The sequence below is a fragment of the Eptatretus burgeri genome, chromosome 7 (assembly GCF_056783735.1).
Source record: "Eptatretus burgeri isolate ZD-2024b chromosome 7, Ebu_testis_v1, whole genome shotgun sequence".
Taxonomy (NCBI): Eukaryota; Metazoa; Chordata; class Myxini; order Myxiniformes; family Myxinidae; genus Eptatretus; species Eptatretus burgeri.
Window position 1 is genome coordinate 48844025 of NC_140967.1, and position 25509 is coordinate 48869533.

At 46.2% G+C, this 25509-nt stretch overlaps 1 protein-coding gene across 4 annotated transcripts in view; it reads right to left on the reverse strand.

Moving 5' to 3' along the window:
• Nucleotides 1–10334, reverse strand: part of LOC147023229 (DNA topoisomerase I, mitochondrial-like) — a 128263-nt gene extending 117929 nt beyond the window's left edge. Inside the window, exons 1-4 of one of the 4 annotated variants that reach the window (XM_085888408.1) lie at nucleotides 10273–10334; nucleotides 9849–9914; nucleotides 3374–3395; nucleotides 3156–3198 (exon numbers count right to left, since the gene is read on the reverse strand). In XM_085888408.1, coding sequence (XP_085744534.1) covers nucleotides 3156–3198; nucleotides 3374–3395; nucleotides 9849–9878 — 95 coding nt within the window. In that variant the 5' untranslated portion in view covers nucleotides 9879–9914; nucleotides 10273–10334. Of the gene's footprint in view, nucleotides 1–3155; nucleotides 3199–3373; nucleotides 3396–9848; nucleotides 9924–10059; nucleotides 10167–10272 lie in introns of those variants that run through there. The other 3 variants (XM_085888409.1, XM_085888407.1, XM_085888410.1) reach the window with 3 other exon arrangements.
• Between the last annotated feature and the right edge of the window lie 15175 nt (nucleotides 10335–25509).

The following is a 25509-nucleotide window of genomic DNA, read 5'->3' on the forward strand; positions in this document are numbered from 1 at the left end:
TGTCCAAGTAGTAGTAAATATCGATGAGAAAGTCATCTAATTCAATGGGTAAGGCCTGAGCCGCCTTCTTGGCCGTATTGTGCATCATATGGCAAGGGCATCCCATGATGTAGCACTCTGGATTTTGTTTGTGGATATAAGCAGCGACATTTTTGTGCTTGCCCACCATGACAGAGGCATTATCAGCACAAAAGGAAACACAATTTCCCCACGGAATTTTCCTGTCACTGAACTCATGATCAAGCAGTTTGAAAATGTTTTCTCCAGTGGAATCTTGTTTGCACGCAGGCAAACTTAGCAAACCTTGCTTCACAATCCCAGCACTGTTGTCATAGTACGAAATCAGGACAGGATATAGCTGGGCCTCACCACTGTCATTGCTACCGTCTGTAGCTAGGCTAAATGGAGCTAGTCTAGCAATATCGGCAATAGATGAAGCAGTAACATTTGACAACTCACCAATTATTGCTGAAGTTTTTGTTCTTGCACATCCATACTTTGAAGCAACTTTTGAATCTGGAAACATCTTTTGAAATAGAGGTCCAGCATGATCTGAGACTGATATGGGCAAGTTATGTTCCACAATAAATCCACTAAAGAGAAGTTCCGCCGGGTAACATCCTCTTCCTCGCTTGTCCCTTGTTTGGTGAAATAATTCAGAAGTGTACCGGTACTGTGCTCGAAGATCTCTCCTTTGCAATGTCTGTGTGCAGTTTGCTTCCAACGTGCTTCCGAATATCATCGCGACCTCCGTGCTCAACTGAAATATCAACGCTGCATACTGTACAATACGCATGATGAATTCCTCTTTCAGACTTTTGAATACACGGGTATTGGAGACTGTATTCGTCTTGTACTTCTGAGACCATTTCTTGGTCTTCGTAGTTTCTTTTCTGCCATTTCGTAATCAACATCGAGGGCTTGAAGCATCGGTAACTTCGAAGTCGATGTTCCACAGCTGCAGCGCGACTCGTAGAACTCTAGCGGCTGTTAAACACCGCACGGTGGCCGCGGCCGCCGGGTTCGTCAGGGGCCCAGCTGCATGCAGTGAGCGTATCGCATGCATATACACTGTGCATACATACCGCATGCACTGTATTGCACACATACCGCATGCACTAAATCTCAGTGCATGATCGCATAAGCGAGATCCAGACCCAATGTTTCGCTGCTCCTCATTTGAATTTGCAATTTTTTACGTACAATTTGGTAGCAGCGAACGTTATGGAGTTACCACATGCTATACGTAGCAGACGATGCTTTTCATTCAATTCTCATACGAGTACATTCTGATTAGTGAACAGTGCAAAAATATCAAAATTTCGAGAGGATAAGGATAGTGATCGTAAGGGCGGGAGTTTGGGTGAATTTTCGGAAGCCTCCCGATGAAATCGGGAGGGTTGGCATCTGTGACAATGGTCTAAAGGGTACATTCCAATAGTAGTTAGGATCCAAGGGGTCAAAAGGGTCTCAACTCTCAAGCAAGTAAAAAGGGTTTAAAAATGTCCAAGTGTTCTAAAGTTCTAAATGGTCAAGGGTCCAAGCTGCCCAACACGTCTGAAGGGTGTAAGGGTTGTTTTGATGCAAACCATAATAGGTTGCCCACAAATGGTGTTAAGGTTGAAGGGGGTCGAAAGGGTATGAAAGGTCTAACGCCTCTTAAATGTAAAAGTGGTATTTAGGGTTTTAATGGTCTTCAAAAGGTATGTTCTAATCGTACGTAATTAATAGACATCGGTGGAGTCAAGAGTGCAACTGATGTTCAAACAGTACATAATTATGAGACAGATACTGGATGGACAGATGAAAGGCTTCATGGATGGACATATGGATGGATGGCTTCACTGTTTTTTGTTTTTATATGCAGGGTGTATGACAAGTCAATATCCAATATTAAATGGAGATGTGGCATTCATGAGTGGTCTCACCGTAGTCCTTTGGTGATGGGCCAATGAACAAGTTTATTGCTTGAAGCCAAATAACATTGATGAACTGGAGGAGAGAATAACCAATGTTCTCACCAACATTCCTGAAAACATGTTGGGATCAGCAGTAGCGAATGTGCCATTCCGATAAGGAAATTGTGTTGAGTGTTGGAGCATATATGGAGGTTTAAAGAGGTGTGCATGAAACCTCACTGGACTAACTTTGATTTAGAGTTTCATAAATTTCAAATTGCATGTTGACTTATCATACACCCTGTATATAGATATATAGATTAAAAATAAATAAGTACACAAAAAAAAAAAAAAAAATTGTGCGATAATACCAACTTAAAAAAAATAATAATAATAATAAATAATAAAATTGGAACACTCTCTGCTCACTGCCATACGTTTCAATTTCTAAGGATTACTTGAGGATCTCTGGAAGCATCCACCACAGTAATGAGCAATACATATTAGTTGAACATTTCATTGCCAACACATTACATGGAAACAACTCTACCAGTTTGTGAAGAAGATTGCCTCTTCATTCAAACAAGGGGCCGATAACACACCGCCATCTCACATCAAATTGAATGCAATACACAGTACGTTTATATTTATGTTATTGTTTGACCTAGTTCAACAAATCTCTTATCACCCCCACAACAATGTCAACTTTAAACCTTCTGTTGGATTTGGGGGGGGGGGAGGGGTCGCATCATTGGCTGAGAGTGCGGCTGTGCTGCTGACGCAGTGCCCCTTCGAGGTGAGCGCAAGGATTTGTAATTTGGCCATGGTGCCGGAAATAGCTCGCCGATACTTCACAAAGGACACCGTGGGATCTCACACCCACCAACTAATGCTGGCAGACGGGACGCCCATTTAAGGTCCATCCAAGGGACGGAACACACATTGATGTATCCCCCCTGCCTGTGAAACACCAGGATGACAGTTGGGAGCTGGGTCGGGATTCGAACCCAGGCAAGACAGCTTGGAGGGGAGTGTGCATAGCTCGAGGCAATCATAAAATGATGAGCGATTACAAAACACATTTTAATCATAAAAAAAATCTCACAATGAAAACGAAATGAGAGCCTCGACCTTCATTTAAAATAAAATAAAATAAAGACAAAAAGGTATGTACAAACATTGCAGTAAGCAGACAGACTGATGATCAAATTATCAAATATCAAAGCACTCTAGCACTTTATCAACAATGTGGCCTACCTCACAATACCATTCCGGCTGGCAATCAGCTTTGACTTCTTCACTACAAGGGAATAATTTTTTTGAAAGTGTTAAACAGGTTCATTTTCATTCAAACAGTGTTCGGTTCACATCGCTAAAAAAAAAGTGTACAGGCAGGGTTCGTTTAAAAAAAATATATATATATATATATATATATATTAAAATAAATAAAGTGTAAAATCAGTGTGAATACTTACACGGTATAGAAGGAAACCAACTCTGCAAAACAAAAATGGGAAAAAGGTAATTTAAATAAACCAATTTATCGAGTTTGTAATAAAGAATGTAGTCTCATCCCTTTATTTACTACACAATTATAGCAGAATTTATGAAAGCTTAGCTACACCAATCCCCAAACATATACACTCCATTTATACCCCTTCCCCAACTCTCATTTCTCCCCCACATTATACACGCATGCCCTTTGCTGACGGGAGGGGGTTGGGGGGGGGGAGTTGAGAGAGGAGGGAAAGAGGAAGCTGGAGGGAGGGCGGAGAAAGTGAGAGCTATGCCTCACCAAACGTTGCTATGCCGCAGGAGGGAGAGATGTGAGGAGGGAGAGAGATAGAGATAGAGATAAACAACCCAGAAACCTTGAGTAGCTTCACCGAAAAACAACGTTGCATTTATATCGACATTTCAGGGAGATGTTCACAAACACTATTCTTTATAAACAGCTGTGTGTGATGGGTGGAAAAAAAAATTGGCTCGGTAATTTAGAAAATACGTGAATACGACAAACAGCTCGGAAATTGGGCGTTATCAAGTGTATTTTGCTTTGAAACTCACAAAGGGAAACATTTAACCTTTGCAAAGCAAATCCGATAACTAAATGCTTTATAAAGACGCGAGGGCAAAGAAACCCTGAAAGAACCTCTCTAAGATACAGGATGAAACTTTTCCACCACGGCACGCGTAACAGGCATGGCATGTGCACACACCGGCAGAGAGTCCGTACAGATCCAAATCTACCCATATGTACGTCACTGTGTGCTGTGTACATTCCTCTACCTTGTAGTAACTGTCGACTGCACATCCCGAACTGGACTGCACAGCTCGGTAAGTAGCTTAAGCACTCCAACGGAACACCTGGCTTGGCAAGCGATTACCAATTGCCGTCAATACAACTATGCACCCGGAAACGGCCATGCAATATCCGAATTGGACAAATCAAAAAAATAAATTCGGAGTCTGAACTGCTGATCTCCCCCCCCCCCCCCCCAAGTCTGGAGTTTACATTTTGAAATAATGGTTAGTTTAAGAGATTCTCTCGGTTATTCATATACGGAAATAAAATAAAACCATGAACGCTGGCGTCTCCATGCGTTTATAAGCATTGTAATATACCCAGCGATTCCGAGCTATGAACAGGCATTCAATAATACGAGTGATGTAAGTGTGTGTGTGTGTGGGGGGGGGGGGGAGAGTTTACAAAAAAAAACAAACAAACAAAAAAAAACACTTTATCATTAAGAAATCGTTGCAGCCTGTTCAAAGTCAGAGCATGGTTGAGCAAGCCAAAAAACATGGCAGCTTCAGACCCCAGCAATGCCTTAAGACTCCAGACAGTGAGGTGGCCGAAGATCACATGATGAAGGATATAATTAAATAAAGCCATCAATCATCTTCAAAAGGGGCATTTTAATTAACCCAAACACCCAATTTTCACTCTTGCACACTTCCTTGGAGTTTTCTTAGTACACATGCAAAGTTTCAGACTGCTAAGTTTTATAGTTTTGGAGTTATGGAGGAAACGCACACACCAACACACACATTGCCTTTTATTAATATGTATATGTATATATATATATATATATCCATCCTTATAGCTTCCAGTGTGACCACTCCTTGGCTTTTTTCACAAGATCTTGGATATTGGTTGTTCACCTTGGCATCTTGGTTTTCTATATTATCATCGCTTTTCTGAAACCTTGTGAATTCTTGGCGTTTTTAATTGGCTCACCTTGGCATTTATGAAAATGAAGAGTGGTCACACTGGTAACTTCCTTCCCACCCCCGATGTGCAAGTAAAGTGAAACGACTTTAATACAGCATTTATCCCAAGTGAAGTCAGTAAACAATAGTAAGTATACAAATAAGGTGCTAAGATATAAGAAAACTGATTGTGAGGTAAAGGTTCTGTAAAACGTCTCAAAGTAAAAGATAAATAACCCAAAATCACTTGTAGAATAAGATTAAAATTACGTATATACACATTTAATTTCACGCAAATATACTCGGATACGTGAATTCTTAACTTGGAACTGAATTTACAATTATTGGGACAAGTGAATAACATATTCATGGCATTCTCTCAGATTATCAATTCAGATTCAAACCTGTTCACTCTACATTGGACATGCTCCTCCTACTCTCCTGTTCACTCCTCCGACTCTCCAAACAATGGATAGAATCCCTCAATGTCAGACATGAGATCAGTCATCTTTTCTGACAGTCTGGCATCCTGCCTTATCCTCCAAACTCTGCCTATGGCATCCAAGGCAAACTTCACTCTTGGGTTACCGACTTACTATATCTACTTTTGCAACCAATGTGTGGCTCTCAACAGAACAATTTCATCTCGTCTCCCTGTCAAGGCTGGTATGACCCAAGGCAATGTTCTGGGCCCAGTCCTATTTCTGATCTTCATTAGTGATCTCTGACTTTCTGGAAAATCCCCATTATTTGCTGATGACAAACCTCTGCCACAACATTCACATCCTTCACACAGGCAAGTTGCAGCATCTTCCCCCTCTTTAGACCTTGATGAAATCAAGCTTGTCAAACACTTGGAATGAGGCTTTCAGTCCTGACAAATCTCACTCTCACTATCTCTCTCCGAAAGGACCGCCTGGCAAACCCTCTGATCAACAATCTAACCAGCTGTCCCCTCTGAACAGGCTGCCCTGTCTCGCACCTTGCTGCTGTGGAAGCCAAAGCATTCAAGATTATTGCAATCTTCTGCGATCAAGTTGAGTCTATGAGTGTACACTTTGCCATCCCAGACAGGTCGGTGGTCTCTCTGTCTTCTATCACCTTCTTTCTGGTGTTGCACCATCTGCTCTTTCCATGCTTTTATCCCCCCCCCCCCTTCCACGTTTCTGGAGGATGCACAAGGTGCACCATCAACCCCTTCCTCGTGAAACTCCCAAAATACAGAGGCCCACAACGACTCATTCTTTCCTCTTTTCCCCCACCTCTGGAACAAATTTCCACATCCTCTTCAATCCCATTCAAGATAGCTGTTCACCACCATCTCAGATCATCAGGTCAGGTATGGGAGTTTGCACCGAAGCAGCATGACGCCGCTTCCACTTTCGCTGGTACTCCAGCCTCCCCCCCAACCTATCTTGCCATCCCCAGGGCAGATGCCTGGCCCATTCCCATGTCCTTGAGATGCTGATCCTGCTGCAACAACAGAGCAAGTGGTCGGCCCATTGGCTGCCTCCACTCACGAGACTCCATCGCTGAGAGAATCGAGTGAGCAGGATCAGAGTCAGGAAAATATGAGCGACATGTCCATGCAGCCACAGCCGACTCCCACGGACTGTGCAGGTAACAAATCTCATTTGGGTCTCTCAGCAACTGCCCGTTGGACACAGTCTGAACAGCAATAGCCAAGGATTCTCCAGAGACCTGGTACCAAAGGAGTTAAGTCTCCCTCTCAGATCCCTGATCAGAGTCAAAGTCTCACATCTGGAGAGCAAGACTGGAAGCACCAAGGACCTAAAGGCTCAGACTTTTGTCCTCCTACACAGCTACCAACAGCGCCACACCCCATGATCCAGTGAATCCATGACTCCCCAGGCCCAACCCAAATGTCTATTGACCTCTGGCTCACTGCCAGCGGAGACATGAACATCACTGCAAAGGTAAGTGAATCTCTGTGACCTCAACATCCTCACCACAAACAGGTACAGACAAGATAGCAGCATCCAAAATGTCATTGTAAGTCTGGAACTCAGCTTTGACCCAGGAAATCCGTAATTGCAGCAGGTACGACTCCTCAGTGAGCACCTCGTGGACCCCCAAAAGGATATCCAGAGTCTACGCAAGGACTCTGCAAAATCAAGGTCAGAGATCTTCACATTCCCAAAGATGCACCATGGCATTATCTCTCCAACATCCTCCCCAGAATACAGTCCGTACAAGTGCTGAAAAGTGTGGGGGACCAGTACACACCCCTGAAGAACTCCAGTCACAACTGCAAATCAGTGCGAGATGGTCTCACCACATTTCACAGCACTCTCAGTACTAGAGTATAGGTCAGACATCAGATTGATCAGTTTTGGTGGCAGCCCATAAAGACTAAAAATCCTCCAAAGGGCATCCCGATTAACTGAATCGAACGCTTTGCAGAGATCAACATAGGCTGCAAGCAGCCCCTGCTGAAACTCTCACCTGTGTTTGGTGAGGACCCGAAGAGCAAGGATACGGTCAATCGTTGACCTCTTTGATGTAAAGCCTGAATGCTCTGGGCACTGGTGCTCAAACAGATGGTGGCGAACCCGATCAAGAATTATCCGAGCAAAGACCTTACACATCACTGAGAACAGCGTCACCCCTCAGTAGTTGGTGCATCCCTGATCACCCTGCCCTTTCCAGAGAGGGATAACAAGGCCTCTCTTCCAGTCATTTGGGATGATGCCTGTGTTCCAAACACAGCACAGAACCGCATGCAATGACTTGAGTACATAGTTTCCACAAGCCTTGAGAAGTTCAGTATGGATGCCACAGATCCCAAGAGCCTTACCCCCATTTCAACCAGTTCACCACAGCATGTGCTTGCACAAATGAAGGTGGATCACAGTTGATTGGAGGGTCAGCAATAGGGATAGTAACACCCCTGACATCGAACTCAACAGCTGGTGGGTCAGCCTGGTACAGCCGGACTTCACTTCGGACGTCGCCATCAGGAGCCCACCAACCTCCGCTCTAACTGCAATCGACCGAGGGATGGGGTTGGAGGAATGCAATGCACAAATTCCCCTCTAAGCAGGATGAGAATCACTTCACCACAGGTGATGCTCTTCCCCCCTCACATAGACCTCCTTGTCCACCCTCAGCACACCTAGTTTTTACACATTTTACTCAGATCATGCCAATCCAAAACTACGATCTCTTCTAACCCCGTTAACCGTCCCACCTCTTTCGAAGTTTTCGCTCCTGATGATCTTTGGCTAAACCGCCTGTGTCATCGCTAAACATCGTGTAAACCGCATGTGTCCTCCCTTTGCAGTTATTCTTCCCCACATCTCTGGTGGTGGTCGTATGGCAGCTAAGCTTCCGGGGTAGCTATCAGTTCTTGAAGCGAGACTGTGTCGCTGATGCAGTGCCCCTCTACCAGTACACACACTGGAACTGGTGCTCATTTCGCAGACTTTGGAGGATGACAGGCTGAGTCAACCCCCTGGACCCTGGTGTATTAATTCAGTGGCCAACAGGGCTTGAACTCAGGACGCTAGGATCCCAAGCAATCACCCTAACCACTGAGCCAACACCAGGGTACCCCCCACCCCCATTTCACGAGGTTTCCCTCAGTTCCCCCCCCCCATTTCACTAGGTTTCCCTCCGTTTCCCCCCATTTCACTAGGTTTCCCTCCGTTTCCCCCCCCATTTCACTAGGTTTCCCTCCGTTTCCCCCCCATTTCACTAGGTTTCCCTCCGTTTCCCCCCATTTCACTAGGTTTCCCTCCGTTTCCCCCCCCCATTTCACTAGGTTTCCCTCCGTTTCCCCCCCCATTTCACTAGGTTTCCCTCCGTTTCCCCCCCCCATTTCACTAGGTTTCCCTCCGTTTCCCCCCATTTCACTAGGTTTCCCTCCGTTTCCCCCCCCCATTTCACTAGGTTTCCCTCCGTTTCCCCCCCCATTTCACTAGGTTTCCCTCCGTTTCCCCCCCCCATTTCACTAGGTTTCCCTCCGTTTCCCCCCCATTTCACTAGGTTTCCCTCCGTTTCCCCCCCCCATTTCACTAGGTTTCCTCCGTTTCCCCCCCCCATTTCACTAGGTTTCCCTCCGTTTCCCCCCCCATTTCACTAGGTTTCCCTCCGTTTCCCCCCCCCCCCCATTTCACTAGGTTTCCCTCCGTTTCCCCCCCATTTCACTAGGTTTCCCTCCGTTTCCCCCCCATTTCACTAGGTTTCCCTCCGTTTCCCCCCCATTTCACTAGGTTTCCCTCCGTTTCCCCCCCCCATTTCACTAGGTTTCCCTCCGTTTCCCCCCCACCCCCATTCCTGATGTTAATTTGTCTTCCCCCCACCCCACCATTGTCCTGTTACGTTCTCATCCGTTCTACACCGGCGCTCTTCCATGAGCCTCGACATTGTGCAAGTAAAACACACCCATTCCCCCAGAATCCTCCAGACTCGCCCATTTTGTACCACGTGTTCGACATCAGTTTCCGTCCCTAAAAAAAATAAATAAATAAATAAAAAATAAAAAAAATCATAGAATTGCACAATAAATTACGATAAAAACGGCCGTTCGGGCGGTCGAAAATACTAATCGATTAACCGGGTGTAAAGGCCCAGCTTTACTTGGTACTAGTTAGATTACAACTCGTCAAACAACGCTCAACTTATTAACTTAAGAGTAAAACACCGATGTATGGTTATAAGCACACGACACGGGGACGGCTCGAAATGCTGATCATCCTAAAGACACAGACGAACCTCCACAACGGCATCACCAGGGTCTTCCATTATTCACCAGCTCCGAAGCTTCAAGCTGTGCACCTCCTGACGATCCTCAGGGGATGAGGGGGGGGAAATGGGGGTGGGGGCGGGGATTAGGGGGGAGGAGGAGGTTAGAAACTTCTCTCAATATCTTATCAACAAATCGAACAACACGAGTGCCACAAAGCACCAAGTTCTACTCCCTCACCAACTACTTTTATACCATGCAGGTACCAAGGTACCAACCAACCAATCAACCCTCTCCCTCCTCTCACAAAGGTTTTCAAAATTTGTCGTTTTTTTTTTTCTCGAAATTTCCACAACTTTTACCACATTTTTTTTTCTGTTTTATTTTCTTTTTACAAAAATGACTCATCTGCAAAAAAATAAAATAAAATAGTAAAACTAAATTATAAACCACCTATTTCTGAAGCACGCCCAGCATCGACATATTAACATCGACAAAAAAAAAAATTCAAAAAAAAAAAGATGGCGTTTCAAAGTAAACATTCGGGGACCAGGGAATTGTAGTCGGCGACATGTGGGACGCTCCTGTGAAAATATTATCTCTGCTTGTATTTATTTATATCTTATGGCACCCATGATTGATATATTTAAAATTATGCATTTGATATGAGCTCGTTTCGTGGGGGACTTTTTACTTCACCAAAATCCACTCAATCAGACATCGTCAAACACCATTCGTTACACTAAATTACAACAGTTGCCATTAAAACGCGTGCATTAAAACGTGCGCACTCAACGTCGTTCACAAATATTAAGCTGTTTTTGTAATCCCTGACGGTGTAATTAGCACCAGTAGCAAGGTTGTTCGACGTTGAAAACTGCGTTGAACGCAAATCCACCGATTTAGTCTGTTCGGTGACGTCCTTTTGTGAAAATTTCACATCGATTTTTTTTTTTTGCTCATCTGATATTTTAGATTGTCTCTGACCCAATATATCTGAAAATCATGTTCATGACATTTTTTTGCAATGTCGTCTTCAGAGTATGGCGGCCATCTTGGATTTCATTCGAATCTCGCTGTGACGAAATGAAGGATGTGACGCGCGATCACGTGTCGCGCAGTCAGATAAAACCGAGATGCCGCGCGGTCGGTGGGATTGTCGTTGGGGCATTGTCATTTACGGCGGTGGTTCACTTGGTGCTCGTTGAATGGTGAGAATTGAGAGTATACCGGACTTATGCTGGCTAATTGCTGATTTATTTTGCGGTGATCGACTGCACATGTATTCCTTGCTGCACATGAATTCCTTTATGTGTCTGTAGAATCGGCTTCAATCAAGTGAAATAAAGCCTTACACTCCGAAGGTTTCTTCCTCGTATTCACTTCATTTTATTTCACTTGATTCCTTCGGCTGCCTCAACCGACGATGGACAAGATCTACAAGCCGGAGAGGTTCGATGCAGACCCCAACGCAACTGACTCGGAAATGAAGTGGTTCCATTGGTACTGCTCCTTCTCACACTATCTGACCATCATTGAAGAGGGAGCCGACAAATTGGCCGCACTTGTAAACCATGTCTCGCCAAGTGTATTCAGGCTCTTCTCGGAGTGTGACACGTACGACGCAGCGATCGACGTGCTGCGGGCGCTCTACGTGAAGCGCAAGAACGAGGTGTACATACGACATCTTCTCAACACACGCGGGCAAGCAGCCGGGAGACAATCGATCAGTTCCTGCAAGCTCTGAGGCAGTTGGGCAAAGACTGCAATTTCCAGGCTGTAACCGCCGAGGAACATCGAGATGAAGCGACCCGAGAGGCGTTCATCCAGGGGCTCAGGTCAGCCCCCATTCGGCAACGCTTACTGGAAAAAGCACAACCCACTCTTGAAATGGTAGCTGACCAGGCTCGAGCAATTGATACGGCTCAGCAGCAATCTGAGTCATATGGGACACCGGTGTTGCTAATGAACGCTGCTACGGCGGAAACTCAAAGAACCCCCCGGGACACCTCTGACACTGAGGATGGAGATAAACCCGAGGAATCGGATACCCAGACCTCGTCAAACTCCTCAGCAACTACTTCAGTTGGTAAATGTTTCTTTTGTGGGTATAAAAGACACCTCCGCAACAAATTCCCCGCCAGGGATGCCACATGCATGAACTGTGACAAGAAAGGGCATTATGCCAGGGTATGCAAATCTACTCTGAGAAGAAATAAACCCACTTCTGCGGCCCTCTACTCACAAAAGAAAGTAACAGCAGCTTCACCGGGGAATCTATCCAAAGTTATCATCAACGTACGAATTAACTGGCATATGGCTGAGGCGCTGATTGATACCGGTAGCTCTGAGAGTTTCGTCAACAGCTCACTAGCGGAGGGCAGGAAATGGAAGATCCACCCGACAGACAATACGGTATGCATGGCCTCCACATCACTACAGTCCAGCGTACGAGGGTACTGCAATGTTGAGTTGGACGTAAAAGGCTACAAGTATCGGGATGTAAGGGTACTAGTGCTTCGTGATTTATGCGCAGATGTAATTCTGGGTCATAATGTCCTCAAGCAGCACACGAGCGTCGAAATACCCTTTGGAGGAAACAAACCTCGTCTAATTCTAAATGCTCTGACCACCACAGAGGTATCGTCCCCCCTGCTGTTTGCTAACTTGTCGACGGACTGTAAACCGATAGCGATCTAATCGCGACGATACACCGCCGCCGATATGAACTTCATTGCTTCTGAGACCAAGCGATTACTGGAAGAAGGTATTATAGAACCGAGCGATTCGCCATGGCGCGCGCAGGTGTTGATGACCACCAATCAGAACCATAAGAAACGAATGGTTGTCGATTACTCTCAAACGGTCAATCGCTTCACCCATCTCGATGCCTACCCTTTGCCGCGCAGAGACGAGATGATCGAACGCGTGGCCAACTACAAAATATTCAGCACCATCGATTTGCGAAGCGCCTATCATCAAATTCCCATTCGAGAGGAAGACAAACCTTACACTGCGTTCGAGGCAGGTAGGCGCCTCTACCAATTCAGGAGGATTCCGTTCGGTGTCACGAATGGAGTAGCTTGCTTCCAACGAGTTATGGACGACATCATCTCAGATGAAAACCTCAAAGACACTTTTGTTTACGTGGACAATGTCACGGTGTGCGGTAAGGATCGGGGGGAACATGATATGAATCTGGACAGATTCTTGAGCATTGCTAGAAAATATAATCTGACCCTCAACTACGAGAAATGCGTATTCTCGGCAAAGTCAATTGATCTTCTCGGCTACACAATAGCCGACGGCACGATTAAGCCCGATCTTGTACGATTGCGCCCACTCCGTGAGCTACCCCCACCTCGTGACCTGCAGACATTGCGTCAAGTGATTGGAATGTTCACTTACTACGCGAGATGGATCCCCCAATACTCCGAGAAAATACATCCCCTAGTGCATTGCAAAAACTTCCCGCCAGATGCCGCTGTTGTAAAAGCTTTCCACAGCCTCAAAGATGATATCAGTAATTCCGTGGTATTATCGATCGACAGCACGGTGCCGTTCGTGGTGGAAACAGACGCTTCCGATCACGCGATCGCCGCGACGCTCCATCAGTCCGGACGATCCGTCACGTTATTCTCGAGAACTCTCTCTGGAAGCGAGCAGAGACACTCAGCGATAGAGAAGGAAGCGTACGCTATTGTCGAAGCCCTACGCAAATGGAGACATTATTTACTGGGCAACCACTTCACGCTCGTCACAGACCAGCGATCCGTTGCCTTCATGTTTGATGGGAAAAATAACGGGTAAATTAAGAACGAGAAAATAATGAGATGGCGGATAGATCTATCCTGTTATAGTTATGACATTGTTTATCGGCCCGGGAGGGAAAACGCTGTTGCAGACACCTTCTCTCGGGTCTACTGTTCGGCGACAATTGGTCGGGCTTTGCAAGACCTTCATGGGTCTCTGTGCCACCCAGGGGTAACCAGAATGGCACATTTCGTGCGCAGACAAAACCTTCCCTATTCTATCGAAGATATTAAACAAGTGAGTGCTTCTTGCCCTGTTTGTGCTGAACTAAAACCCAGATTCTATGGCGCCGCTTCTGGCAGGTTGATCAAGGCCACTTCATCCTTCGAGAGACTAAATATCGACTTCAAAGGGCCCCTGCCGACTGAGACAGACAACAGATACATACTCACGGTTGTTGATGAATACTCAAGGTTCCCATTCGCATTCCCGTGCTCGGATATGACCTCGGGCACTGTCGTGAAATGTCTCTCTGACCTCTTTGCCATGTTTGGGAAACCTTCGTACATACATTCAGACAGAGGACCGTGTTTCATGTCGGCCGAGCTCAAACAGTTCCTATATGAACACGGCATAGAAACTAGTCGAACGACGGGTTACAACCCACAGGGTAATGGGCAGGTGGAACGGTATAATGGAGTCATTTGGAAAGCCGTAACCCTGGCGCTGAAATCGAGAGGACTGGGGCCCGAGCGGTGGGAGGTTACCCTTCTCGACGCCCTGAATTCCATACGCTCTTTGCTCTGTACGTCCATCAATGCTACTCCGCACGAACGAATGTTTACTCACCAACGACGTTATACTGTCGGCCAATCGGTGCCCAACTGGCTAACCTATCTGGGAACAGTGTTCATGAAGCGCCCGGTACGACAAAGCAAGTATGAACCAATGGTGGAGAAGGTCGAACTCATCGATGCTAATCCTGAGTATGCTCATGTTAGACTTCCTGATGGCAGGGAGACCACTGTGTCGGTTTGCCATCTGGCTCCCGCAGGTACTCCTCCTGCAAGTACTCCTCCATCTGGTACTCCTCCCTCTGACATTCCCTCCCCAGGTGCTTCCCCCCCAGGAACTCCACCCGAGAATGGTGGCGACGGAGCTACCGCATTCCACCCGAGAGCGATCGAGGAGTCATCCCCGGCACGAGTCGAGGCTCCCCAAGAGGATCGGAAGCCTCCCTCGAGTGAAACCACCATTTACTCCCGGATAGGTCGACGGATAAAACCCCCTCGCCGACTCGATCTGTAAAGGGGATTATCGGCATCCCTGGATGGCACCTTACTATGCTCCTATAACTCAAAATAATCTTCACTGCTTGAAATGTATGCTTCTGTAGTTTAAATAGTTCGCACTGCTTGAAATGTATACTCCTATAGCTTTGAAGTAATCATGGTGCGTTAGTTGAGCCTCCAGTTACATATTATAGATGGGGAGAATGTGATGAAATGAAGGATGTGACGCGCGATCACGTGTCGCGCAGTCAGATAAAACCGAGATGCTGCGCGGTCGGTGGGATTGTCCGTGGGGCATTGTCATTTACGGCGGTGGTTCACTTGGTGCTCGTTGAATGGTGGGAATTGAGAGTATACCGGACTCCGTGCTTATGCTGGCTAATTGCTGATTTATTTTGTGGTGATCGACTGCACATGTATTCCTTGCTGCACATGAATTCCTCGCTGCACATGTATTCCTTTATGTGTCTGTAGAGTCGGCTTCAATCAAGTGAAATAAAGCCTTGTACTCTGAACGTTTTTTCCTCGCATTCACATCACTCGCCATACATCAATTAGTTATTTCACCTTTTATTTTATTATTCCTGTAATGACAGAGAGACGGTCCAGTAGGATAGAAACAAGTATTTTAAAAGTCTTTCAATGCTAACTAAACGTTTTTCTTGTAATTTTCATGATTAATAAATCCAACATGGCCGCCAGTTTGTGTTATTTTTCGTGTTTATTCCATGTATACAGCAGGAACCACACAAATAATTCAGATAATATTTATTGGGTTACTATTAATGTTTTCCAGTTCAATATATTTACTTAATTGTCCAAAATCATTTATTAATTGTCCAAATATATTTAATTACTTGTCCATCAGATGGATACAGATATTTACTATCTGTATCCATCTGATGAATAATGAGCTCATGAGCCAGTTTAGTGCAGCAGATAACTGCAAAATACCCAAGAATACTTCGGTTTGGATGCAAGCATGAAATCTGGCACCAATACTCTCTTTGGTCCACTGTGTTAAAAAATGGCGCTGGCCACGAAAAAAATCAAGATGGCGACCATCTTCCAAGATGGCCGCCATCCAAATTGAAAAGTATTATTCCTAAAGCAAGTATTTGGATTAAAGACAATATTTTGAGCGTATACCTAGGTTTTAGGGGTCAAAGAATCTAATAGGAATGTTGTCTGGGCTCCAGTACATAATCAAATGGTCAAAGCTGTGCTGTATGAGGGGTGGACACTGTGGTGTATGGGCGTGGAGCGCTTATGATAATAGTCACGTGGTTAGGGGTTCATATATCCTTACGCGCCCGCTGGAGGCTCTGAGTGGTGTACATCCGAGTACGCAATAAAGCAGAGTTACAACTACTATACACTCTCACGTCCCGTGTCTCACTGCACCTCGGACACCACAGTTGGCGACGATGGATTGGGATAGAATCACCGCTCATTGCGAAGTGCATGTTTTCATCGGCAATGGCTTTGAGTTGTTTCCGGAGCAATTGGATTGCCAGGCACACACGGCGCCCGGAAAATCATCGCAGCTCGCGCGGTACGAGTTTGATCACCTGGCAAGGAGCCCGGGGGAGCGCATCGCGAGTTTCACCGCGCGGGTGAAACATCTCGCCGTCGCCTGCAAATTCACGTCGAGTGAACGGCAGGCCAGGCTCAAAGATCGTTTTATTTCTGGATTGCAAGACTCGGAAATGGTTCCGGCGATACTACGGCTGGAGTACTAGGACATTACGTTCAATTCAGCAGTCGAAACGGCATTGGCCGTCGAACAGACGCTGAGAGATGTCCAAACCATTGCCGGCCAGAGCCTCACAGGTGGTCCGGAGGTCCATGCGGCGTGTGACAACCCCGATGATCCGGGGCAAGACCGGCAACCTGTGCGAGGCAACCCCGACGACGCGGGGCAAGACCTGCAACCTATACGAGGGTTTGTACATGACGTACGCTTTTACGACCCGGAGAAAGATCTGCAACCTGCACGAGGTAACCCCGATGACCCGGGGCGGGACCTGCAGCCGATGATGAACCTGTTTGCAATTGGTCCTGCGATGCCAAGACCGATGACAGTGGAAATCGAGGTGAACAACACGCCGATCGTATTCCAAATTGATACCGGAGCCGCGGTGTCGATCATAGGTGAGCAGACCGCTCCTAGACTCAACGGTCTCAACCTTATCAGGTCTAACCTCACACTGTACACGTACACCAGTGAAGTGATAACAACAGTTGGAATGGCAGACGTATCTGTAACCTTCCAAGGTCACAGCACCGTGCTCTCGCTGTTTGTGGTGTGAGGGGAGGGGCTGGCGCTCCTGGGCCAAGACTGGCTGACTCGCATCAGCCTAGACTGGACGGCGCCAGCCATTCACCTTGGACAATCTGTGCCGAGCCGATTAGAGAATCAGTCGGAGGAGATTCTTCAAAACTCGAGACAACTCGCGGGCGGAGGAGGAAACTCGAGGGCGTGCAGGCAAAGCTTTTGAGGAAGGAGGGAGGGGTGCCTCCCTTGAAGCCCGAGTGTGAGGTGCTGGGGGCAGGGGCTGCACGGATGCAGAGTTGGTGTCTGTTCCTTGCTTCCTACAACTACGATATACAGTTCCGAAGCAACAGGACGCATGCCGACTGCGACAGTCCCTCGCGCATGCCTTGCACGGAGGGCCACGGGAAGCGTGCCGACTGCCACGGTCCCTCGTGCTTGCCTTGCGCGGAGGGCCAGGGGAAGCATGCCGATTGCGATGGTCCCTCGCACTTGCCTTGTGCAGAGGGTCCAGCTTCGTCTGAATCAGCCAACCGCGTTGATGTGTTTGCACTGAGCCAGGTCCAGGGCGGGGCGGTCACCGCCAAGCAGGTCGCGGTGGAATCGGCTCATGATACAATACTCGCCCGTGTCGTTCAGGCGATTTCAAGGGGGGATTGGAGCGATCTGCCTTCGACAGTGGAATCGGCTCATGATCCGGCGCGCGCTCGTGTCGTGCAGGCGATTGTTCAACACGTGATCGCCTCGAGCGCAGTCTGCATGGACAAGGAGGGCAACGCAGGGGAGGAGGCAAGAAGGGTTCATCTCTACGCCTTCGGCCGTCCATCCCACAACCGTTCTATGGTTGTTCACAGAGTTGTTGTGGTGGCCGGGGTTGGATAGAGACATTGAACGAGTGATTAAGCATTGTGCTGCTGGGCAGGCAAATGCCAATAAGCCGCGCGTGAACGGATTGTGTTTGATTGTGATCGATGCGTTCTCTGGGTGGCCGGAGCGTGTGGTTTTGCAGAGCGCATCGGCGGGCATTTCTGGAGAGAGGCTGTGGACGATCTTTGTTAATAAAGGAATACCCGAGATGCTGGGTTCTGGTCACGATCCGCAGATCCTCGCAGATGTGTTTCATGATCTTGTGCATCGCAGCGGTGTTCGACACGGTTTGTTAAAATGTTGTGTCATCCTGACGCACCAGAATCGTTTGTTAAAATGTTGTGTCATCCTGCCACAAACGAGCAGGCAGAAGCGTTTGTTAAAATGTGGGAACGTGCATTGCGTAAAGGGGAGTTTGCATCTGCGCCGACGGTGCTTAATGTGTTTTCGTTGACGTGTGGAAATGTGATACATTCAGCCACCGTTGAACCTGCAAATGTAACGGAACCGGCAAATTGCCTAGTTCAGATTGATGATGGGGAGGTGTGGAAGCGGCATGTGGAACAAAGGCAGGTTCGCTGTTCAGCGTCACCTCCACCCCTGATCTCGCCAAGGCCAGACGTTATATCGTCAAGGCCGGTCGTGCCGAGCGGCATGGAGCCCCCACCTCTGATCTCGCCAAGGCCAAACGTGCTGGCGCCCATGGGGCTAGCGGTCTCGGGGTGTTTACCTGATTCAGTCCTGTCCGAGGGAGACGAGCAAGCTTGTCGGCCGGGGGCGTTTGATGGTGCAGGGAGAGGTTCGTCTTGGGTGTCAGTTCGACCAAGCCAGAAGGCGTGTCAGCATGAGCCATCTGGTGGCGCTTTCCGCCCAGGGCAGATCAAGAGGCGCGGTACTTCGGCGATTTTGGATGATTAGTGTCATTTTAGTCACCAGTTGCTTTTTGTGTCATCGTGCCAATGATTTTTGATTGATATCATTTTGTCACTCGTTGCTTTTTGTGTCATAGTGCCAATGATTTTTGATTGATATCATTTTGTCGTTTATACTTGTCATTTTATAATTATAATTTTAGGAGGGAGGAGTGTGGTGTATGGGCATGGAGCACTGAGGGGCGTGGAGCGCTTATGATAATAGTCACGTGGTTAGGGGTTCATATATCCATACGCGCCCGCTGGAGGCTCTGAGTGGTGTGCATCCGAGTACGCAATAAAGCAGAGTTACAACTACACTCTCACGTCCCGTGTCTCACTGCACCTCGGACACCACAGACACTACAAAGCAAAGATGGCGTCCAAGATGGCCGCCATGAAATCTATAAATCCCAATATTTCAGGAACTGTGCTGAAGATATTTTCTTATTTTCATCAGAATATTTTATGATGCAAGCATGAAATTTAACATAAATGATCTCTCGTCTCCAAGGATCACTCTTTATGCAAAAATATTGCTCCTGCTGAAAATTAAAATGGCTGCCATTTTCAAGATGGCTGCTAAGCCATCTTCTTCTTCTTCTTCTTTTGGCTGCTCCCAATAGAGGTCGCCACAGCGGATCATCCGTATGATCCGCATCGTGATTTGGCACATGTTTTACGCCGGATGCCCTTCCTGACGCAACCCTGGTCGCCTCTTACGACACAGGGATATGGTACACCTATTTTAACCGGAGTATACACCGGCCCAGTATACTGGTACTCATTTCGCCGACCTCGGAAGGATGACAGGCTGAGTCAACCCCCTGGTGTATTAATTCAGTGGCCCAACGGGGCTTCAACTCAGGACCTTTTGGATCCCAAGCCGCTGCCCTGACCACTGCGCCAACACCAGGCTTAGCTGGTGGCTGCTAAGCCGTATCTCCAGAAAATTCAAGCTGGTAATAATCATTTATCATTTCACTAAATTTAGTGGTAAAATACTTTTATTTCTGATTTATTGCATAAATGTTCACTTGTTTGTCATATATTGCAAAATTACCTGTCACAACAAAGATGGCGTCCAAGATGGCCGCCGTAAAACTTAAACATATCTCATCAATGAATAGACATAGAAATACTAAGTACTATAAGTCGGCAAATAGGTAATAAAGATAATGGATTTCATTAGAATTATTACTAATTTTGTCAGATTGCATTTTAGAAGGTGGAGGAAAGCTTAGCATAATTATAATAGAGTGATGTCAGCGCACAACCAGGGCACACTGGTGACGTCACTAATGTGTAACTCAGCATGGGGTTCAGTGTCAGCTGATCTAGCTTTACTAATGCTGTAGTAATAGACTAGTAGTTGTTGTATCGTTTAGTTTAGTGTCCCAAATGCTCTCTAACAGCCCCATATCCAGTAGCTAGTAAACAGTAGTTTGTAGTTACTAGATTTAGTTCAATAGCCACGCCTGAATTGACAGGGTGTACCAGCGCGGGAGAGCCGAGCCAAGGGTAAGGGGGCTATACATGACTTGCTCATGTAGTTACCCGAATGGTGTACAGATCACACGGGACTTAAATGACACTGGATGAACGATCGGGCTAGGTGTAGGTCACCCGAACCTAGTCGTATCCCATACAGGAATGTGTGTTGATTAAGGTGGTAAAAGGATAAACCCTCGGCCTTAATCAAAATGGCAGCTGCGAATCCAATTTTAGCCAAGAGGCAAACAGACTGGACTAGATGCTGTCTTTGCCAAAAAGACAAAAAGAATGAAGCCCTGACTTCCCCTCCTTCCCATCATGTCCCAGAACATGATCGGTATACTATGCTGGCGACCAATATACGTCTATTCAATGAGATCAGTGCACTCCCATTGATTTTAGACCCAGCTAGACTGAATGAGGGTGGAGGTATAGAGGCAATGTTGAGAAGGAATGAGGAAAAGTACCACATGAGTTGTCGGTTATTTAATTACACTAAACTCGATCGTGCCAAGAAACGTCGATCCTACTCTCGTGGTAGTGAAACAGATGAAGGGCATGTGAAGCAACGACGAACTAGCCATGATGGTCAAGTATGTATTATGTGTGAAAAGACATCACCTGAATCTGACCTTCGGCAAGTTATGACCATGAACTTGGACAAGAGGCTGCACGAGTGTGCTCAAACACTGAATGATGGCACGTTGTGAGCAAAACTGGGTGGTGGAGATGGCATTGCCCAGGAACTAAAATACCATCATGCCTGTCTCACTGCTCTGTACAACAGGGAGAGATACCATCTCAGAAGTCTTGAGAAAGACTCACATCAAAGTAAAAAGGAACCAGATGTGTACCCACTGGTTCTTTCGGAATTGGTGAATTACATTGTTGAAACCATTCTGAATTCAGACGGTCCCACAGTCTTCCCCCTTGCAGATATTTACCAGTTATACCAACAACGTCTGGCACAACTGGCTGTTGATACTCCCACTGTCAATACCACCAGATTAAAGGATAAATTATTGGCTGACATCCCTGAGCTTGAAGCTCACAAAAAGGGAAGAGGCGTGCTTTTAGCATTCCAGAAAGATGTGGCTTTGTCACTATCAAAAGTATCAGAATACTCTGATACACTTGTGATGGCAAAAGCTGCAAAAATCTTGAGACGACACATACTAGATCATCAATCAAGATTTGATGGCACATTTCCTGAAGGCTGTGTTAAAGATGCTATACCACCCATTCTCCTTAAATTCGGCGGGATGGTTGAACATGGAGCAGACATCAAATCACAGCTGAGATTTGGGGCTTCAAAGCCTGACCAGTCCATTTTCCCAGCTGCTGCAGTATAACTGCTATTCCCGATACAAAGAGGGAGCAGCAACACACAGACACTCCAAAGACAGAGAAATACCATTCCCAGTGTACATGGGTCTCTTTATCTTTGCCAAAACCAGGAAGAGAAGCCTGGTAGAAATTCTGCATGAGCGTGGCCTCAGCATCTCCTATGACGACTAACCATCCATGGTTGATTTTCCCTTTGCAAAATGGGAAGAATTTTTCTGTCCATATCTGAACCATATCTGTCAAGTTAATAAACCTTAAAAAAAAAAAAATCTTGATTTTGTTCCAAACGCTAGTTCGTGAACAATGGTTTATAGCTATTGTGGCAGCCATCTTGGACTCCCATCTTTGTTTCCGCAGTATGCATGGGAACTAGGAATCGAAAAACCATGTCCACCGAATTAGTTGATCCTAAAAACCTAGGTATAGATCCAAAAATTATGAGTCTATGTCTATTATTTCCTGAAATATGAGCATTGTTTTGGTTTTGCGGCGGACATCTTGGATGCCATCTTTGTTACAACCATGCTGTGAGGTGTTACATGACAAAGAATAATCATGCCAACATCTTAGACACAAAAAACTTTGGTTTACACCCTTAATGTTGTGTTGTATTTCAAATATTTAGATGCAGAAGAGAGCCTGGTGTTGGCGCAGTGGTTATGGCAGCGGCTTGGGACCCAAAATATCCTGAGTTCAAGTCCTGTTGGGCCACTGAATTTATATATGTATATATATATATATATATATATATATATATATATATATATATATATATATATATATATATATATATATATATATATAGACATGCATACATATACTGTATGTATGTATGTATATATATATATATATATATATATATATATATATATATATATAGACATGCATACATATACTGTATGTATGTATGTATGTATGTATGTATATATGTATATATATATATATATATATATATATATATATATATATATATATATATATATATATATACATGAGCCTGGTGTTGGCTCAGTGGTTAGGGCAGTGGCTTGCGATCCAAAAGGTCCTGAGTTCAAGCCTCGTTGAGCCACTGAATTAATACACCAGGGGGTTCACTCAGCCTGTCATCCTTCCGAGGTCGGCAAAATGAGTACCAGTTGTACTGGGCCCGGTGTATGCCCCCGTTAGAATAGGTGCACCATATCCCTGTGTGTCATAAGAGGCGTCCAGGGTTGCGTCAGGAAGGGCATCCGGCGTAAAAACCTGTGCCAAATCATTATGCGGACAACAAAACGAATTTCCATACCAGATAGGTCGAGGCCCGGGTTACCAACGACCGCCACTTGTACCGGTGGTCAGCAAGGTACCAGTGGAAATTGTGCTTCTGCTGGGCAAAGGAGGAGAAGGAGACGGGGAAGGCGAGTCTGGAGGTAGTGGGAGAGGGGGAAGGGTAGAAGTGTGGAGGTGAGAGTTTGGAACTCTGAATGTTGGGACGATGACTGGCAAAGGGCGAGAGTTGGCTGATATGATGGAGAGAAGAAAGGTGGACATACTGTGTGTACAAGAGACCAAGTGGATGGGGAGTAAGGCTCGGAGCATTGGAGGTGGTTTCAAACTGTCCTACCATGGTATGGATGGGAGGAGAAATGGTGTCGGGGTAATCCTGAAGGAGGATTATGTCAAGAGGGTATTGGAGGTGAGGAGAGTGTCTGACCGAGTGATGAGTGTGAAGTTGGAAATTGAAGGGGTGATGATGAATGTCATCAGTGCATATGCCCCGCAAGTGGGGTGTGAGATGGAGTATAAAGAAGATTTCTGGAGTGAGTTAGATGAAGTGGTGGAGAGTGTATCCAAGGATGAAAGAGTGGTGATTGGAGCAGATTTCAATGGGCATGTTGGGGAAGTGAATAAAGAGGATAGAGGATGAGGAGGTGATGGGTAGGTACGGTGTCAACGAGAGTAATGTGGAAGGGCAAATGGTGGTAGATTTTGCAAAAAGAATGGAAATGGCAGTGGTAAATACGTATTTCAAGAAGAAGGAGGAACACAGGGTGACATACAAGAGTGGAGGAAAGTGCACACAGGTGGATTACATCTTAAGCAGGAGATGTAACCTGAAAGAGATTAGAGACTGTAAGGTGGTGGCACGGGAGAGTGTAGCTCGAAAGCATCAATTGGTGGTCTGTAGGATGATTTTGGAGGTGAGGTTGAGGAAGAGAGTGAGACCTGAACCAAGGACCAGATGGTGGAAGCTGAAGGAGGGAGACTGTTGCATGGAATTTCGGGAGGAGGCGAGACAGGTGTTGGATGGTGGTAAAGATGGGTAAGATGATTGGGCAACTACAGCAGAAGTGGTGAGGGAGATAGCTAGGAAAGTACTTGGTCTGACATCTGGACAGAGGAAGGAAGATAAGGAGACTTGGTGGTGGAACGAGGAAGTACAGGAAAGTATAAGGAAGAAGGGGTTGGCAAAAAAGAAGTGGGATAGTCAGAGAGATGAAGAAAGTAGACAGGAGTACAAGGAGTGATGGCGAAAGGCAAAGAGAGAGGTGGCAAAGGCCAAGGAAAAGGCATATGACGAGCTGTATGAGAAGTTGGATACAAAAGAAGGGGAAAAGGATTTATACCGATTGGCAAGACAGAGGGACCGAGCTGGGAAGGATGTGCTGCAGGTTAGGGTGATAAAGGACGCAAATGGGAATGTGCTGACGAGCGAGGAGAGTGTGTTGAGAAGGTGGATGGAGTACTTTGAGGAGCTGATGAATGAAGAAAATGAGAGAGAGAGAAGGTTGGAAGAGGTGGAGATAGTGAATCAGGAAGTGGGGTGGATCAGTAAGAATGAAGTGAGGACTGCTATGAAGAGGATAAAAAGTGGAAAGGTGGTTGGCCCAGATGGTATACCAGTGGAGGCATGGAAGTTCTTATGAGAGATGGCAGTGGGGTTGCTAACCAGATTGTTTAATAAAGTCTTGGAAAGTGAGAGGATGCCAGAGGAGTGGAGATCAAGTGTACTGATTCCGATTTTTAAGAACAAGGGTGATGTGCAGAGCTGTGGAAATTACAGAGGGATAAAGTTGTTAAGCCACACCATGAAGGTGTGGGAAAGAGGAGTGGAAGCTAGGTTGAGAGGAGAGGTGACGATTTGTGAGCAGCAATATGGGTTTATGCCAGGAAGGAGCACCACTGATGCGATGTTTGCTTTGAGAATGTTGATGGAGAAGTATAGGGAAGGCCAGAAGGAGTTACATTGTGTGTTTGTGGATTTAGAGAAAGCTTATGATAGGGTGCCAAGAGAGGAGTTGTGGCATTGTATGAGGAAGTCGGGCGTGGTGGAGAAGTATGTGAGGATCGTGCAGGATATGTATGAGGACAGTGTGACAGCGGTGAGGTGTGCAGTAGGAATGACGGACCGGTTTAAGGTAAAAGTGGGATTGCACCAAGGATCGACTCTGAGCCCTTTCCTGTTTGCAATGGTGATGGACAGGTTGATGGACGAGATCAGACTGGAGTCTCCATCGTATATATTATTTCCCAGTTTGTGGTTTCGTGTCGCGCTATCTTCGACTTTATTCTGCGCTCGAGTAATGTGAGATTCGGCTTACATTATCTCAACGACCAGATGAGGTGCATGGTACAAAAAAAAGTAAATAAAATGGTTCTGAAACAGTGAAATCATTTTCCATTTACTGCATTAAAGTAAAATTACTACTGATACTCTGCATCAGTTCTTTTCCCAAACACACACACCCCAACATGTCGCGCAGAGTGCGGG